This window comes from Dendrobates tinctorius, unplaced genomic scaffold (genome assembly GCF_039654945.1).
Source record: "Dendrobates tinctorius isolate UK_male_01 unplaced genomic scaffold, ASM3965494v1 ptg000105l, whole genome shotgun sequence".
NCBI lineage: Eukaryota > Metazoa > Chordata > Amphibia > Anura > Dendrobatidae > Dendrobates > Dendrobates tinctorius.
The window spans coordinates 9,889,442-9,909,473 of NW_027361773.1; the positions used below are offsets into that span (position 1 = coordinate 9,889,442).

Here is a 20,032-nt window from a genome sequence, read left to right on the forward strand (position 1 = left end):
GAGTGTCATAGGCTATGTTGTGAGGCGAAATTTTAACCCCACGCGTTCCAAATCACCAAACAATTTTGCCCCTATCTACATAATGGGGAAAAAGTGTCTGTGTATCAAGCCCCGCCCCTCATTATGATGTCATAATGGTTGACTATGGGATGGAGGATGTGTGATGGGTATATGGTCACTGGACTATGGGATGGAGGATATGTATGACGGGTATATGGGCACGGGACTATGGGATGGAGGATATGTATGATGGGTATATGGGCATGGGACTATGGGATGGCAGATATGTATGATGGGTATATGGGCACTCGACTATAGGATGGAGAATATGTATGACGGGTATATGGGCACTCGACTATGGGATGGCGAATATGTATTATGGGTATATGGGCATGGGACCATGGGATGGATGTGTGATGGGTATATGGGCATGGGACTATGGGATGGAGGATGTGTGATGGGTATATGGGCACTCGACTATGGGATTGAGGATATGTATGATGGGTATATAGGCATGGGCCTATGGGATTGTGGATATGTATGATGGGTATATGGGCTTTTGACTATGGGATGGAGGATAATTATAACAGTTAGTTACTATGCCCGGGCAGCGCCGGGCTCTTCAGCTAGTGTGTATATATATATATATATATATATATATATATATATACACACATTTCATATATAAGATGCATAATAAATATATATAATCTATACATATAAAATATATATATATGTCAGAGATAGCCCCATCCTGGATCTGCCCCCATCCACTTTTCCTACAGCCCCTACCCAACATCCCTACAGTCCCTACCCCTTTTCCCTTTTGTACAATTGCTTTGGCAAAACTATTATGTATTTAGTCCTGCCAATAAAGCTTCTTTGAATTTGAATTTGACATATACAATTACCGTAGTATAGTGTTGCAGTCTATAAATAATAGGTGGACCCCACGACATTTTGTTCCTTGAAATAATCATGTATTAAATAAATACATATCCATAATTTAGAACCAACATTAGAATAATTGTATTTGTCACTAACATGTGTATGTATATATATATATATATATATATATATATATAAAATATATTAATATATTAAATATATAAAATTTATAATATATAATATATATATTATATATATATATATTATACTAGCTGAAGAGCCCGGCGCTGCCCGGGCATAGTAACTAACTGTGGTTAGTTATAACAAATTATAATTTTCCTCCATCCCATAGTCCCGTGCCCATATACCCATCATACATATCCTCCATCCCATAGTCCAGTGCCCATATACCCATCATACATATCCATGATCCCATAGTCGAGTGCCCATATACCCATCAGACATCCTCCATCCCATAGTCCCATGCCCATATACCCATCACACATCCTCCATCCCATAGTCCCATGCCCATATACCCATCATACATAATCGCCATCCCATAGTCTAGTGCCCATATACCCATCACACATCCTTCATCTCATAGTCCCATGCCCATATACCCATCACACATCCTCCATCACATAGTCCCGTGCCCATATACCCGTCATACATATCCTCCATCCCATAGTCCAGTGCCCATATACCCATCACACATCCTCCATCCCATAGTCCCATGCCCATATACCCATCATACATAATCGCCATCCCATAGTCGAGTGCTCATATACCCATCATACATCCTTCATCTCATAGTCCCATGCCCATATACCCATCATACATATCCGCCATCCCATAGTCCCGTGCCCATATACCCGTCATACATATCCACCATCCCATAGTCCAGTGCCCATATACCCATCACACATCCTCTATCCCATAGTCCAGTGCCCATATACCCATCACACATCCGCCATCCCATAGTCCCGTGCCCATATACCCGTCATACATATCCTCCATCCCATAGTCCAGTGCCCATATACCCATCACACATCCTCCATCCCATAGTCCCATGCCCATATACCCATCATACATAATCGCCATCCCATAGTCGAGTGCCCATATACCCATCATACATCCTTCATCTCATAGTCCCATGCCCATATACCCATCATACATATCCGCCATCCCATAGTCCCGTGCCCATATACCCGTCATACATATCCACCATCCCATAGTCCAGTGCCCATATACACATCACACATCCTCCATCCCATAGTCCCGTGCCCATATACCCATCATACATCCACCATCCCATAGTCCCGTGCCCATATACCCGTCATACATATCCACCATCCCATAGTCCAGTCCCCATATACCCATCACACATCCTCTATCCCATAGTCCAGTGCCCATATACCCATCATACATCCGCCATCCCATAGTCCCGTGCCCATATACCCGTCATACATATCCTCCATCCCATAGTCCAGTGCCCATATACACATCACACATCCTCCATCCCATAGTCCCGTGCCCATATACCCGTCATACATTAGAGATATATATATATATATATATATATATATATGCAGTATGTCTGTGTCACTGACATATGTGTGTGTATATATATGTATGTACTCTATGTGTATATATGTACATATAAAAAAGTAAATGAAATAAAATGGTTTACTATATGTAAACCATGTATCATATCCTGTCGGCTTTTGCAATTATTTTACAAAAGCCGACAAATGAACTAACGGCTATTCTGCTATCTATGTCTGTCTCATATATATATATATACAGTCATATGTAAAAGTTTGGGCACCCCTATTAATGTTAACCTTTTTTCTTTATAACAATTTTGGTTTTTGCAACAGCTATTTCAGTTTCATATATCTAATAACTGATGGACTCAGTTATATTTCTCGATTCAAACGAGGTTTATTGTACTAACAGAAAATGTGCAATCTGCATTTAAAAAAAATTTGACTCCCATACTGTCACACCTTGGGGCATTTGCACACTTGTTTACTTATTTTGTTTTTATACATCTATTTACTCTATGCATCACCATACTATCCATTTTTTTAATGTCATTTCTATGCTATGTGTGTGTACCTATCGATCTTATATTTACAACCAATGTGGGGGTTTTATATTGTAACGTGGGTCTGCTTTTTGCATCCTACATATTCCCCTATTTTCTCTTTATAAATAGTTTTAATATGTATGTCCCTTTGAATTGATGAACTAATAAAGGCTTTTTAAATTAATCTTTTTTCTGTTGGATCTATAGAGATAGATATTATAGATACATAGATATAGATAGACAGACAGACGGAGAAATATAGACATATAATTGCACTACCCTCAAGATATTATAAAATTGTACCACGTGGAGCATATTGGACAGCTTTTTATGAATAATAAATAAATGTAAAAATGACGTAGGATCCCCCTTATTCAGTGTAGAAGCCATCCTCTTTTCAACTTTTACAGATTATATTATGTTTGTATCAAGAATTTGTTGAAATTTCACTGAATCCATTCTTCCTCTACCGGTGAAATTTTGCCATTGCCATTGGCTGCAACATAACCCCAAAGCATTATTGAGCCCACCCCATGGTTAACTATTAGCGAGATGCTCTTTTCCTGAAATTCTGTGCCCTTTTTCTCCACACATACCTTTGATAATTGTGGCCAAAGAGTTCTATTTTAGCCTCATTGGTCCACAGGACTTGTGTCCAAAATGCATCAGGCTTGGTTAGATGTTGTTTTGCATACTTCTGACAGTGAATTTTATGGTGAGGACACAGGAGAGGTTTTCTTCTAATGACAATTCCATGAAGGCCATATTTGTGCAATTGTCAGGTGTCTATGAACAGCAGAACAGTGTACCACAATTCCAGAGTCTGATAAATCATTCTGTAGGTCTATGCAGTCAAGCATAGATTTTGATTTGCCTCACAAGTAATACTACGAGCAGCTCTCACTGAATTTTTGCTTGGTCTTTCAGACCTTATCTTGACTTCCATATCCATAGGTAAAATCACCTCATTATTTTATTATATTGGATAAATTACATAAAAAAATAGAATAATATAACAATATTATGGCAGAGTGTAAAACTAAGAGACTTAAGTGCAACATTAGTGCAACAGCCCCCGGAAGAAGCCCACACGAAACGCTCATCGGGGCGCGCCGTGCAGGCCTTCTGATAGCTATGGGTAAGAAACATTGATTGGGGTGATGACCTACTGACTGATAGGCGAGGGATCACTGGGATATTTGTATACCTCACTAGGGGATTAGCACACCTCTGCCAATCTTTGTCTGTGGGGCCTCATTTATGTTGTTGCACTGGCAATATATACATTTTGACATTACCTGCTGTCAGTAATACTGCACTAGTGTTGCACCTTGGTCTCTTAGGTTTACACTCTGCCATAATATTGTTATATTATTCTGCATAATTTTTTATCTAATTTATCTAATATAATAAAATAATGAGGTGATTTTACCTATGGATATAGACTCCTTTCTTTTTGCATGTTTATAAGGTTGATGGAGTTTTCCTGTGGCTAATGCCAGTTGGTGGTGGGGGGTTTTCTCTGACCACTACCCTTTATTATGATTTTTGCCATTGGGATTTTGTATTATCTTATCTTGACTTCCACTGTTCCTGATAACTGTAATTTCTTAATTACATTTTGAAATGAGGAAAGGGCCACTTGAAAACACTTTGCTGTCTTCTTATAGCCTTCTCCTGCTTTGTGGGCCTCCACCATTTTCATTTTCAGAGAGCTAGGTAGCTGCTTAGAAGAACTCATTGCTGCTGATTTGTGGCACAAGGTTAGAGGAGGCTTGGTTTTTATAAAGCTGGGAAATTTGCATCACCTGGCCTTTCCTAATGATGATAGTTAACAAGCCATAATACTAACAGGCTAATTAACTTATGAAAGTTATCTGAGCACACAAATTTCTTTGCCCAAATTTGCCCAATTGCCCAAACTTTTGCATTGGCCAATTTTCCTTTCTGTAATTTTCAAAATGTAAAAAATGACATTATATATATATTTGCGCATTTTTGCCACTGCGTTTTTTTCTGCCAAGAGAAGCAAAAATGGCGCAGAAATGTCTGCATCTAAATACTCAGCGTGTGCACATACCCTAAAAGGTTGGTCATAGACTAAAATTGGCCATAAGACTTGTGTTGATTGATAGAGATGATTTGGGGATGGCTCTTGATGGCCCATGTCAATGAGAAAGAAAGGTTTGAATTTTAGCCTGTCCAGTCATTTCTACCCCTTGGAGATATGTGGTACTAAAGGTGTATGGTCCTTGAATATACCCAATATTGGGTCGTTAATAAAGTAGCACCATATAACATTAAAATACTGTGAGGAACTATGCCTTCCGTTTGTGGGATAACTGATTGTTTGTTCTATACAATTTAATCTAGACTTACATTTCTTTGTCATATTTCAGGGACCTGAAGTTAGATAATGTACTCTTGGACATGGAAGGACATATAAAAATAGCAGACTTTGGAATGTGTAAGGAGAATATGTTCGGAGATGCCAAAACAAGTACATTCTGTGGGACACCAGATTATATTGCTCCAGAGGCATGTATTCCTTTCTATAATTCTATTATTACCTTTTATGTTTCCATTAAGTTTAGAGATAAGTAAATCCTTAACCCCTTCACAAAATTTGATGTACCTATATGTCATGGTCAGTGAGGAGTTCCCCTTCTGATGAGGTGTGTATAGGTAAGTCATGGCGTTCGTGCACGGCACAGGAGCTGTTTCAGCGCTATCGCCGCCAGGAGCTCGGCTTATATGGTAGCCGAGTTCCAGCTGTCACAGCCAGGAGCAGTGCCCACACCATCCACAGCTGTTTAACCCTCTAAATGCTGCAATCAATTTCGATCACAACATTTAGGAGGCTAGGAAAGGGAGGGTGCTCCCTCTTCCAATAAGGACGCCTCTGATGTCATTGTGAGGGCCTGATGGTCCTCATGGTGATTCAAGGTCGTAATTACAACCTCCAACTCTATCAACAATGGTGGCCTGCTTAGACCATGCCAAGAGCATGGTCTAAGAGGTTTTGTCAGGGTAATAATCTTTAATAATAATAATAATCTTTATTTTTATATAGCGCTAACATATTCCGCAGCGCTTTACATTTTGCACGCATCATCACCACTGTCCCCGACGGGGCTCACAATCTAAATTCCCTATTAGTATGTCTTTAGAATGTGGGAGGAAACCGGAGTGCCCAGAGGAAACCCACGCAAACACGGGGAGAACATACAAACTCCTTGCAGATGTTGTCCTTGGTGGGATTCGAACCCAGGACAAGGCTGCAGCGCTAACCACTGAGCCACCGTGCCGCCCTAGTGTAAAACAGACATGTATAATGCATTGCAATGCATTATACCTGTGACCAGAGCAATGAAAGTTAGAGTCCAATACAGGCACTAAGTAAAAAAAATTTTAAAAAGTTTTTAAGAAATTGTCAAAATATTTTAAAGTAATTATAAATAATAAAAATATTAAAAAAGTACCCATAAATCCATATATTTATTTAAAAAATAAACAAAAAAGTACACATTTGATATTGCCGTGTGTATAACTACCTGATCTATAAAACTGTCACACTAGTTAACCCCTTCAGTTAACACTGTAAAAAACGTGGGGGAAAAAACTATGCTTTTTCATCAAACTGCTGAACAAAAAGTTGGAATAGAAAGTGATCAAAAAATATTATGTTCCCAAAAGTCGCACCAATAAAAACAGCTCTCACATGACTCTGTTGGGAGAAATATTGAAAAATGAGAGCTCTCAAAATATGGCGAGGCAAAAACTTGTTTTTTAGTGTATTATAGGAGGCAAGCATAAAATAAATTATATAAACCTGATATCGCAGTAATCGCACCTACCCAATGAATAAAGTAGTCTAATCACTCATACTGCACGAGAAACGGTGTAAAAAAATAATTTAAAACAAATTCTTGATTTGCTGTTGATTTGTTTATTCTGCCTCCCATAGATTGCAGTAAGGCTCGGCCCACATTTAACCTACACCCTGCGCTGAGCGCTTACATCGGGATTTGCAAGTAAATCTCTGAAATACGTAATTCAGTAGGAACACCAGCGGAAAAGTCCCTATAATAAGACAGATGGAGGCATTATGGACACCATCTGGCCTGTGATTTCGGCCTTGCCCATGTTTTTAAGCATGCATAAAAGCGAGGTCCGCGACAGTTTTGTGCACTTTTGCAAAGAAGGACTCCACTGAACAGAGGCCAGACTGAGTACAGAGTAATTCTACTGCCTCATTATAGTGAATGGATCCCTCAGAGGTTTCATGTTAATTACATAATTTGGAGATTTAGATAGAAACCCCGATATAAGTGCTCAGCATAGAGCACAGGATAAAAGTGATCCAAAATGTTATGTAAAATGTTCCCAATAAAAGCTTCAACTCAATCCAGAAAAAAATCAAGTCCCCACTCAGGTCTGTCATCTATCAATGGAAGTATAGGGGGCTCCCTTGTTACTGGAAGCCCAAATGCTCTGAAAAGCGCTATATCTTGTCACCCCCAAAAGAAATTCAGCAAATTTTGCGATCCCAAATCCAAATGCCCCCCTCCCTTCTAAGTCCCAGTGTGCCTGAACCACATTTTAACATCCACATGTTTGGCAGGTTTGACCTAAATTACGGATGCATGTCTTGAGAAGCATGAGCTGGGCACAATATATGAGCGCTACAATGTACTGGGCACTGCAATGTACATGCACTACAATGGCAGATTTGCAATTTTTACTTTGCAACATCAATGGCTGCTTGTTTCTGGGAACCAGCCATGGAGTCAGAATCATCACTACACCTGTAGATACATTCCCAGATGGGTGTAATTTCAAAAATGTGGTCACTTGAGGGGGAATTCTGCTCTTCTGGCACTGAGGGGCTCTGTATATGGAGTCCACAGACTATTGTAGAAAAATCTGTGCTCTAAGATTCAAATAGCGCACTGTCCCGCTCAAGTTTTGCCATGTAGCTAAGCAGTACTGTACAGCCACATTTGGGGTGGCAAATTTTGGGCCACTTTTACCCATTCGCCCATGTGAAAATGTGTAATCTGGGACTAAAACAAAATTTTGTGGTAAAATTGTAATTATTTTTTCTAAACTGTCAAATGGTATAAATTTTTGTGACATACCTGTGGTGTCAGTATGATCATTGAACCCTTACTTGATTTCAATGAGTGGTGTAGTTTGTAAAATCTGGTTACTTAAGGTGGATCTGCTGTTCTGGCACCTCAGGGGCTCTTCCAGTGCATCATGGTACCTGCAAATCACAACAGCAAAATCTGCACTATAATTTGGCACTCTTTCTGAGATTTGTGCTGTACTTGAAAAGTAGTTCCCTATTACATGTATGTTATTGGCACTCTCAGTAGATTGCACAACAAACTGTGAGGTCTAATTTTATCTATTAGCCATTACAAAAATTAAAAATTTGGAGCTAAAACAATATTTTAGAGATAAAAATGTAATTATTGATTCTTCACTGCCCAATAGTATAAAATTCTGTGAAGCATAGTGGTATCAACATGCTCACTGCACCCCTAGATGAATTCATTGTGGGTTATAGTTTGTAAAATGTGGTCACTTATTGGGGTTCTGCTGTTCTGGCACCTCAGGGGCTCTGCCAATGTGACATGGCACACTCAAACTATTCTAGCAAAATCTGAACTCCAATATGGTGCTTCTTACCTTCTCAGCTGTGCACTGTGCCTCAAAGGTAGTTTTTGACCACATATGGGGTATTGGCGTACTCAAAAGTAATTGCGTAACAAATTGTACCATTTATTTTCTACTGTTATCCCTTTTGAAATTTAAAAACTTGGGTCCAAAGCAATATTTTGGTGGAAAAAATGGTAATTTTCCATTGACTCAGCCCAATACTATACAATTCTGGGAATCACCTGAGTGTTAAAAACACTCACTACACCCCCAGATGAATTCACCAAGAAGAGTAGTTTCCAAAAAGAGGTCACTATGATTGTTTTGGCATGTCAAGGGTTTTTCAAATGTGACATGGCATCCGGAATCTATTCCAGCAAAAATTGAGCTACAGAATTCAATTGGCATGCCTCCCTTTCTGAGCCTTGTGTCCAAATAGTAGTTTTCCATCACATATGGGATATCAGTGTACGCAAAAGAAATTGCACAAAAAATTGAATAGTCCATTCTGTTACCCTTGTGCATATGACAAATTTGGGGCTAAAGCATTATTTTTGAGGAAAAAAAAGGAATTTTTTTTTTCATTTTCACAGTTCAACATTATAAAATTCTGTGAAGCACCTGAGGTATCAAAGTGCTCACTACACCTCTAAATAAATTCCTTGAGAGGTGTAGTTTCCAAAATTGGGTCAATTTGGGGTTTTACACTGATTAGGCACATCAGGGTCGCTGCAGACACGACATGGTATCATCTATCGATTACAGCTAATTGTACGTTTCAAAAGTCATATAGTGCTCCTTCTCTACTGAGCTCTGACGTGCACCAAAAAAGTAGTTTTCCACCACATACAGGATATCGGTGTACTCAGAAGAAATTGCACAGAAAATTTTATGTCCATTTTCTCTTTTTACCTGTGTGAAAATGGAAAATTTGGGGCTAAAGCAACACTTTTGTCAGAGAAAAAATAACATTTTTGTTTTTTTCTTACACATTGCTTTAATTCCTGTGAATTGCTTGAAGAGTTAAAGCATTAGAGTTATTGAGTTTGGGTTGTTAGGAAGGTAAAAACAGGCCTGGGGCTGAAGGGGTGAAATTGGAGGTCCAAAGGCAAACAAAATTTCATTCTAAATTCCTATGTAAATAGTGCTGTAATCTAAGCTGTTTTCTAGAATACTTGTATTGAAAAATCCCTACTATTCCCTAAGTACAGTATCTAACTGCTATTCTATTTTTAATCCTATTTCCTGTGTGATAATGCCATGTTTGAGACAAAACGAAGCATCATCAGAGCAGGGAGCAGAGGCTACGGTCACTGTCACAGCCCCTCCATGAAGCAAATCGTCATCAGTGATGCTTAATCCAGGGGTTGTGCTCGTCCCTGCTGTGTCCTTCCCTGCAAGCTGGTCACTGATCTGCCCAGTGACAGCGTCCACTTTGTTGGCAGCTCGAATCAATAATAATCACCTGGCAGCAGAGCGGTGTCAGAATAACCGGCGTGCAGGAGACTAACGCTTCCCCACTATTGAAGTCACTGGTCTCTTGCATGCCGGGTATTCTGACACCGCTCTGTTGCCAGCTGATTTTTACTGATGTGAGCTGGAAGATGTCACTGTACAAATCGCACAGTGCACAGTTCGCAGGGAGAGACACAGCAGCGATGAGCACCACCCCTGAAACAAGCATATGAGGCTTCATTTCAGAGAGGGGGCAAAAGTTGTGACAGTGACCTCAGCCTCTGTCCCCTGCTCCGATGACGCTTTGTTTGAGTATCCCAGTATGCAGTGAGATTCTCAAGCGAAGCGCCATCACACATGAAGTAGGGAAAAATAGAATAACAGTTAGATAGTGGTTAGGGAAGAGTAAGACATTTTTATTACAAGTATATTAGAAAATAGCTCGAATTAAAGTACTAAATACATAAGGATTAAGAATGAAATTGAATTTGCCTTCTGACCACCCCTTCAATAATATTTATACATCAATTTTGTAATATATGAATTTCTATGATTCAGAAAATCAGGAAATATGTGAATGATGATGCTTGCACTCAACTCACATTACCACTGGACTTTATATATGTTGGTATAGCCTCCTAAAGTATGACCTGATTTTGAAGCCCAGAATGGAACAGAAGGTCAAATAGTTGCAAATATCACCCATAAGTTCCCATGACAAAAGAGTATACTGTGTGTTAACTTTTATAATATGGTGAAAAATATAATATGACAAGAAGAATTAGATTTTGAATTTTCATCTCAAGGATATCAAAGGCTAAATAATGTATATATGGACTGTTGATTGTGGAATTAAAAACATGCTGTAGACATGAAGCCATCTCTGAAGAGACTTAGATGAAAGCTGTGGTGCTCCTATGTACTTCCGCCAACCAGAGTACCTAATGATAGCTAATCATCGTTAATGTTGGATGTTGGACCCACTTCGATCTGGTATTGATGATCTATCATAGGGATATGTCATCAGTTTCATAGTCCTAGACAGTCCTTTTCCGTCTTTGCACTGGCACAAGTTCTCAACAGATACAGTCATATGTAAAAGTTTGGGCACCCCTATTAATGTTAACCTTTTTTTTTTATAACAAATTTGGTTTTTGCAACAGGTATTTCAGTTTCATATATCTAATAACTGATGGGCTCAGTTATATTTCTGGATTCAAATGAGGTTTATTGTACTAACAGAAAATGTGCAATCTGCATTTAAACAAAATTTGACCGGTGCAAAAGTATGGGCACCCCTATCATTTTCTTGATTTGAACACTCCTAACTACTTTTTACTGACTTCCTCAAGCACTAAATTGGTTTTGTAGCCTCATTGAGCTTTGAACTTCATAGCCAGGTGTATCAAATCATGAGAAAAGGTATTTAAAGTGGCCACTTGCAAGTAGTTCTCCTATTTGATTCTCCTATGAAGAGTGGCATCATGGGCTCCTCAAAACAACTCTCAAATGATCTGAAAACAAAGATTATTCAACATAGCTTTTCAGGGGAAGGATACAAAAAGTTGTCTCAGAGATTTAACCAGTCAGTTTCCACTGTGAGGAACATAGTAAGGAAATGGAAGAACACAGGTACAGTTCTTGTTAAGCCCAGAAGTGGCAGGCCAAGAAAAATATCAGAAAGGCAGAGAAGAAGAATGGTGAGAACAGTCAAGGACAATCCACAGACCACCTCCAAAGACCTGCAGCATCATCTTGCTGCAGATGGTGTCACTGTGCATCGGTCAACAATACAGCGCACTTTGCACAAGGAGAAGCTGTATGGGAGAGTGATGCGAAAGAAGCCGTTTCTGCAAGCACGCCACAAACAGAGTCGCCTGAGGTATGCAAAAGCACATTTGGAAAAGCCAGTTACATTTTGGAAGAAGGTCCTGTGAACTGATGAAACAAAGATTGAGTTGTTTGGTCATACAAAAAGGCGTTATGCATGGAGGATAGAAAACACAGCATTCCAAGAAAAACACTATTTTTATGATGCTGCAGGTCTTTGGAGGTGGTCTGTGGATTGTCCTTGACTGTTCTCACCATTCTTCTTCTCTGCCTTTCTGACATTTTTCTTGGCCTGCCACTTCTGGGCTTAACAAGAACTGTACCTGTGTTCTTCCATTTCCTTACTATGTTCCTCACAGTGGAAACTGACAGGTGAAATCTCTGAGACAACTTTTTGTATCCTTCCCCTGAAAAGCTATGTTGAATAATCTTTGTTTTCAGATCATTTGAGAGTTGTTTTGAGGAGCCCATGATGACACTCTTCATAGGAGAATCAAATAGGAGAACTACTTGCAAGTGGCCACTTTAAATACCTTTTCTCATGATTTGATACACCTGGCTATGAAGTTCAAAGCTCAATGAGGTTACAAAACCAATTTAGTGCTTCAGGAAGTCAGTAAAAAGTAGTTAGGAGTGTTCAAATCAAGAAAATGATAAGGGTGCCCATACTTTTGCACCGGTCAAATTTTGTTTAAATGCAGATTGCACATTTTCTGTTAGTACAATAAACCTCATTTGAATCCTGAAATATAACTGGGTCCATCAGTTATTAGATATATGAAACTGAAATAGCTGTTGCAAAAACCAAAATTGTTATAAAGAAAAAAGGTTAACATTAATAGGGGTGCCCAAACTTTTACATATGACTGTACTTATTGATATTTGTATCTTTCTGGGCATAGTTTGTTTCTGTTTGCTCGTAATAGGTATAAAGTGTGTAGAATTTGATGTAGCACAAATTACACATGTGTCTAGTGCCAGCTTGTTATGCACTTCCCAGCATCAATAACATTGTGTCAAAGCCCTACAAAAAAATAGTCAGTAAGAGAAGCTGTAATGTCACGGAAAAGTTGGGTCACATACATAACTTTCCTATGATTCTATAATAATTAGCTTTTCTCTGGCTTGTGTTGTAGATTTTGCTGGGACAGAAATACAGCTACTCAGTTGATTGGTGGTCATTTGGAGTGTTGGTGTACGAAATGTTAATTGGCCAATCTCCATTCCGTGGTATGGATGAAGAACAGTTATTCCAGTCTATAAGAATGGATGACCCATTGTATCCTCGTTTTATCGGTAAAGAGGCAAAAGATATACTGGTTATGGTAAGATAAATGGTATACCTATTTTTGTCACATGACTGATTTTATGTACCGTTATCTACTATACTAAGGCTATGTTAGTGATTATTGATGTGAAAATAGGAATTTATGTTTAACCCCTCATCATCACTTTTGCTCAAAAAGTCATTTATGTTTCGCTCAGAAGCTTTTCTTAAATCTCTGAAATGTTGATGCTGATGGTGAAATAGAAAATTTTGAATGTTATTGAAGAATATCAACATCCAATGAAATGCAAATTGTGATTTCTCAGATCACAGGCTGCTGAGAAATGATTCATGGTCAACTCCAGTTCTTCTTTTACTATGCATTTAAAGGGACTCTATTAGCAGGTTTTTGCTATCTAATGTGAGAGCTGCATGACAGACCTTGATTCCAGTGATATATCACTTTCTCAGCTGCTTGTTGCCATTTCAATACAATACAATGTTTTATCATCAGAAGATTACTTAAAGAAAAGATTCTATTTCTGATGAGTTGCCCTCATGATTTTTCAACTCTTCCTTCATCACAGGCTTCTGTAGACTATTTGAGATGTCATAATATACTGTTATCTCGCGTATACTCAAGCACTAGAAAATGTATTAACTAAACGCTTTATTTTTTAAAATTTCCTGGCTTTGGTTACCACTTTCAAGTAGATTTATAGTAAATCGATCCCCCTTTCACCCCTTTCAAAATAGGCAAGGACCTTTAGCTGATAGTCAGTAACTTCTGATTTGCCACAAATGGTCATTGATCACTAAGCATGAATATGAAATGAGTATTGGATCACAGCTGTAGTACAATGAAGAAGTGGATTACCAGCATTGACAAGTAAAACAAGGCAAATATCCTGTTCAGAGAGAAAGAGAAATAGAACTTCAGTGTCACCTATTTGGGTAGCAATCCTAAGAGTCAATATCGACCCTTTTCTTTTAGGATTGCTACCCCAGTTGGTTGCACTAGAGTTCCAGACCTTTTCCTCTCTGAACAGGATATTTGCAGGGGATCATTGCATGGCCTATAAGTCTCCTTACGGCCGTTTGGCACTCTCCAAAAGTATAAACTTCCCCTTGTACTCAAACTAAAGCAAGGAATAACCACTGGATCACCAGGTATTCACCAGGTGAAGGAGATTGCGCAATAACTTAGTTAAAGTGAATATCTTACAACGTTTCTGTGCAACTTAGTTCTATGCCACGTTGTAAGAAAACAGATCCACAAAGGATGGGCACGCTCGACTAGGATTTATATTATTGCATCATAAGGCAAATATAAGGTAATGAAACCATGCACATAATCAATACATCATTTTATGTAAAAAAAAACACAGAATAAACTGTTTACCTTTTAGCACCAGACATGTGTAGCAATATGTTATATGTTGATGTGGCCTCTGGGGGTCTCACTACTTTGATGTGTGTACTATAGAGTGTAAGAACTTGTTGGTTAGTTGTTGTTAGCAGACATCTTGTAATGGAGGAATGTATCACAAGTCTCATGTAATAAACAAGCCTGGAGATATCCAAGGAGTGTGATCCTTGACCGGAAATACATAACAGAACATGGTGGCAGCAGTGGGATAGAACCTGCAAATCCTCAGAGCTTGTGTGAGGCTGGGACTGTACAGAGGATCACAGAGAATCACAGCACCTGTAAGTACAGACTCCCTGACATTACTGCAAAATGGAGACTGGTCTGAAGCCCCCTCAGGGACTGGATGTGACTTCATGTAATTTGTCCCAGACTTGGAGACATTGGAAGGAAGAGTTTACACTGTATGTGGATCTCACAGTGGCCCCCACTGATGACAAACGAAAAGTGAAGCTGTTTTATTACCTTATTGGGGAAAATGGCAGAGAATTAGCCCACACCTTACTCCCACATACAGACAACCTCCTTCTAGCAGATATTGTGCAGGCATTTGATAAACACTGTGACCCAAAGAAGAATGAGACAGTGGAAAGATATAACTTTTTCACAAGACTTCAGGAGGATGGTGAAAATGTGGACAGATATCTGACAGAGCTGAGGAGCCTGGCAACAACATGTGGTTTTGGAGAGATCAGGGACAGTCTGATCAAAGACAGAATGGTGTGTGGCATAAGAGACAGTCATCTCAAAGAAAGATTACTGAGAGAGGAAGACATGAATTTAGAGAAATGCATGCAAATCTGCAGGGCTGCTGAACTGACAAAACACAGCCTGAAGATGATGACAGACACCAATGATAATGATGATAAGGTACATGCAGTATCTATGAAAGGAAAGACAAGACCAAGCTCCCCTATAAGCACTGTCCACTGCAAGTATTGTGGGGAAAGACATGAGAGCGACAAAACCAAGTGTTCAGCATATGGTGATACCTGCAGATTGTGTGGAAAGAAGAATCATTTCTCAGCTGTCTGCAGGCAAGGAACAGGCAAACAGTACAGACAGCTCCACACTGTGACACCAGACACTGGCAGTGCAGAGGACATTACATGGCTACAACTGCAGCCTGCAGCAGAGAAAGTCAATGTAGTCAGGCAGTCACTAGGCAAGGATGCCAAGCAGATTTTTGCAACATTCTTGTTGGATGAGAAGCCCATTAGATTTCAGCTGGATTGTGGAGCAAGCTGCAATGTAATTCCATCTGCTCTGCTGAACAAACAGGTTTCTATTTAGCCAACTGACAAGGTACTGGTGATGTACAACAAAAGTGTTCTGAAACCGATGGGGACATGTAAGCTCAAAATACAGAACCCATGTAACAGAAAGAGTTATAGAGTTGAATTTACCGTGTTGTGTGGTGGTAACCATGTACCATTATTGGGAGTAAAAGCTGTTCAGGCAATGGACTTAATAAAAGTACAGCCACAGAATATTATGTCTGTTGAAGTCTCCCAGGATATACCAAATCCCAAACTAAATACAGAGCACAACTTGGATATTCAGAAAATAAAAACAAAGTGTGCTGATTTATTTGAAGGTGATGGGTGCTTTGAAGGTAAATATAGGCTAGAAATTGACAACACCGTGCAGCCTACCAGATTACCTACAAGGCGAGTGACTGTAGCTTTAATGCAACCACTGAAAGTAGATCTGCAAGATTTACAGAGAAGAGGCATGAGAGCACCAGTCCATAAGAGCACAGATTGGATCAGCAGTTTGGTCATAGCACAGAAAACATCTGACAAGTTAAGAATATGCATTGATCCTAAGCCACTCAACAAGGCGCTGAAAAGAAATCATTACCCCATGCCGACATTAGATGATGTTCTACCAGATCTATCAAAAGCTAAAATATTTTCTGTATGTGATGTGAAAAATGGATTTTGGCATGTGGCACTGACTGAAGAATCAAGTTTATTGACAACATTTTCTTCACCATTTGGACGTTTTAAATGGCTGAGGATGCCCATGGGACTAAAAACCTGCTCCAGAGGTGTTCCAGCAGACATTAATGCAGGCTTTGGAAGGACTTCCTGGAGTGAAGACAATAGCAGATGATATACTAATAGTGGGAGAAGGTGAAGGTATGGAATCTGCAATCAAGGATCACAATCAGAAGAAGATACAATTTTTGGACAGATGCAGCGCAAAACACATAAAGCTGAACTTGGACAAATTCAAACTGAAAATGACAGAAGTGGCCTATATTGGACATCATCTGACTTCAAACGGTGTAAAAGTGGATCCTGAAAAGGTGAGAGCAATACAAGATTTGCCTACCCCTACTGATGTTTGTGGAGTACAACGATTTTTGGGCATGGTAAATTATCTCTCCAAATTTTGCAGTCATCTGTCAGACATGTGTGAGCCACTGAGACAGCTAACCCTCAAAGATGTGCTCTGGGAATGGACGGAAATCCAGGAGACTGCTTTTCAATCAGTAAAGAAAGCTATTGCAGATGCAGCAACCCTAAAGTATTTTGATCCAGATCAAGAAGTAGTGGTACAATGTGATGCTTCAGAAAAAGGCCTTGGAGCTACATTAATGCAGAACAAACAGCCACTCACATTTGCAAGCAGAGCCCTTACAACAACAGAACAGGGATATGCTCAGATTGAGAAGGAACTACTGGCTGTGGTATTTGGGTTGGAGAAGTTTCACCAATACACCTATGGTCGACGGGTAAGAGTACAGTCGGATCACAAACCTTTGGAGAGCATTACAAAGAAACCACTACTGAATGCCCCAAAGAGACTACAGCGCATGCTGTTACGACTTCAGAAATATGATTTTGACATCGGGTACTGTCCAGGAAAAGACTTACTGATTGCAGATACGCTAAGCAGAGCTTACCTTCCTATCACAAATGATGAGGAGAAAGACATTGAAACCATCAATATGTGTAACTATCTTGCAGTGTCAAAAGAAAAGTTGAAGAAAATCCAAACTTTCACAGAGAAGGATAAAAGTCTCCAGAGTTTAAAGACTGTCATCTTGCAGGGCTGGCCAAAATACAAGCAACATGCTCCAAGGGAAGTTTCACCATTCTTCCACATAAGAGATGAATTGTCAGTGCAGCAAGGAATCATCTTTAAAGGAGACAGGGCGGTTATACCAGAAGTTCTCAGAAGAGACATACTGAAAAAATTGCACTCTTCTCACTTAGGCATTGAAGGATGTCTACGTCGAGCGCGAGAATCTGTTTATTGGCCAGGTATGAATGACCACATTAAAAATTATATAGCACAATGTGAAATATGTGCATCCTGCAGTGATAAACAACCAAAGGAGACATTGTAACCACATGAAATTCCACATAGGCCATGGTCAAAAATAGGAACGGACTTGTTCACATGGAAAGACAAAGAATACCTGATTACAGTGGACTATTTCTCTAACTTCTGGGAGGTTGATTTGTTGCAGGACACACAGGCGGGAACAGTGATTAAAAAACTCAAGGCCCATTTTGCCAGGTAGAGCATTCCAGACGTCGTTTTCTCGGACAATGCGGTGCAGTTTACTTCAGAAGAGTTCAAAACCTTCAGCAAGAAATGGGAATTTGAACACCAGACGTCTTCTCCCAGATATCCTCAGAGTAATGGGAAAGCAGAGTCAGCAATAAAAACAGCCAAAAGACTCATGCAGAAAGCAAAACAAGCAGGTAATGATGTATATCTGTCTATACTGGATCATAGAAACACACCCACTCAAGGCCTAGACAGCAGTCCGGCACAGAGGCTCATGAGTAGGCATACAAAGACACTTACCAACTGCTAGTCATCTGTTAAAGCCAAAGTTTCTGGGAAACATCAAAGCTAAATTACAGAAGAATCATTACAATAAATCTGCAAAGGATCTGCCTGAGCTCCAGAGAAATGACAGCATTCGGCTGCAGCCAAGCAGCACGTTTGACAAACACTGGCAAAAGGCAAAAGTTGTCCAGAAACTAAGACTTCGGTCCTATGAAATTCTAACAGAGGAAGGAAGAAGACTAAGGAGAAATCGGAGATATCTGAGGAAATCACAAGAAAGAGATAATTCATTTTCATGGCCTTTTGAGCAGTATCCTGACACTCAAGACAACGAGGCAGCAAGTACAAGACAAGTCAAGTACCAACAGTGACAGCTGACCATCAGGGTGAGAATTCTGGCCAGAGACAGACAATATCAGAAGGCATATTACCAGAATCAGAAGAACTACCAGATGTAGGCAGTGACACATCTTATGTTACTAGAGCTGGCAGAATTATCAGAAAGCCGGCGCACCTCAAGGATTATATCTAACTGGACTTATTATGTTATAGCTCTAACTTGGCCATGGTATACATTATTTATTAATTTTATTGTTCTTTCCGTTAAAAGAGAAAGGATGTAGCAATATGTTATATGTTGATGTGGCCTCTGGGGGTCTCACTACTTTGATGTGTGTACTAGAGAGTGTAAGAACTTGTTGGTTAGTTGTTGTTAGCAGACATCTTGTAATGGAGGAATGTATCACAAGTCTCATGTAATAAACAAGCCTCGAGATATCCAAGGAGTGTGATCCTTGAACGGAAATACATAACAGAACAACATGGAAGCATTGATATATAATACAGACACTATGTTATTTTACATGAAATAGTAATAGGGCCCTGCTTTGTTTGCTGCCTGGTATGCTCCTTAGACCCTTGGACATCGTTTCTTTTAGTGGGTGGAAGGATGAGCCAAGTTATTACTACCACTTTTCAAAGTGTTAATGTGACCTCAATTTGAATATACAGTTCAGTTCAGGATAGCGGTTCATAGAAAAGATACACTAGCACTTTCAGATTCGTGTTCGAATTCCCATGCATTTTTCCTCAAAGTTGACAAAATTCGGTCATAGTTCTGTAAATGATGGCGATTCCACTAATGCTTTTCTTAGGACTTTGACTAGGATAGTGGTGCTGCATGATGAGAGAGGTGGATGTGTTTGTATGAGGGGAGAGGGTGTGTATAGGTCAGAGGAGCGGTGGAGTGTAATTTTTATTTTTTTTAAAGTTAATTTAATGTGTGTACATTCTGGCAGCCAATCAGGGTGCAGAAACCATGTTGCAGTGACTATGTAAGCAGCAACGAGCCCTGGTGCAGTATGTCCTTTTGCATAACCTGGGCCTACGTAGTACGGACATTGTGCAAATAATGCTCGCTAAATGAGCAATGATGAAAGACCACTACACAGTTTTGAAATGGCTACTATATGGTTAGCGCTGATGATGCCGTCATCAGCTTCACTATTATGGTCATCTATATGCTGTAGCACACTTTGAATAGTCAGCGGGAGGAGATGGTGATCCCATAGGAAGAGGTGGAAGCAGAGGA

At 39.6% G+C, this 20,032-nt stretch overlaps 1 protein-coding gene across 1 annotated transcript in view; it reads left to right on the forward strand.

Moving 5' to 3' along the window:
- Positions 1 to 20,032, forward strand: part of PRKCQ (protein kinase C theta) — a 233,028-nt gene that overhangs the window by 205,222 nt on the left and 7,774 nt on the right. The window contains exons 15-16 of the mRNA XM_073589040.1: positions 5,380 to 5,518; positions 13,069 to 13,257. Coding sequence (XP_073445141.1) covers positions 5,380 to 5,518; positions 13,069 to 13,257 — 328 coding nt within the window. The remainder of the gene's footprint in view (positions 1 to 5,379; positions 5,519 to 13,068; positions 13,258 to 20,032) is intronic.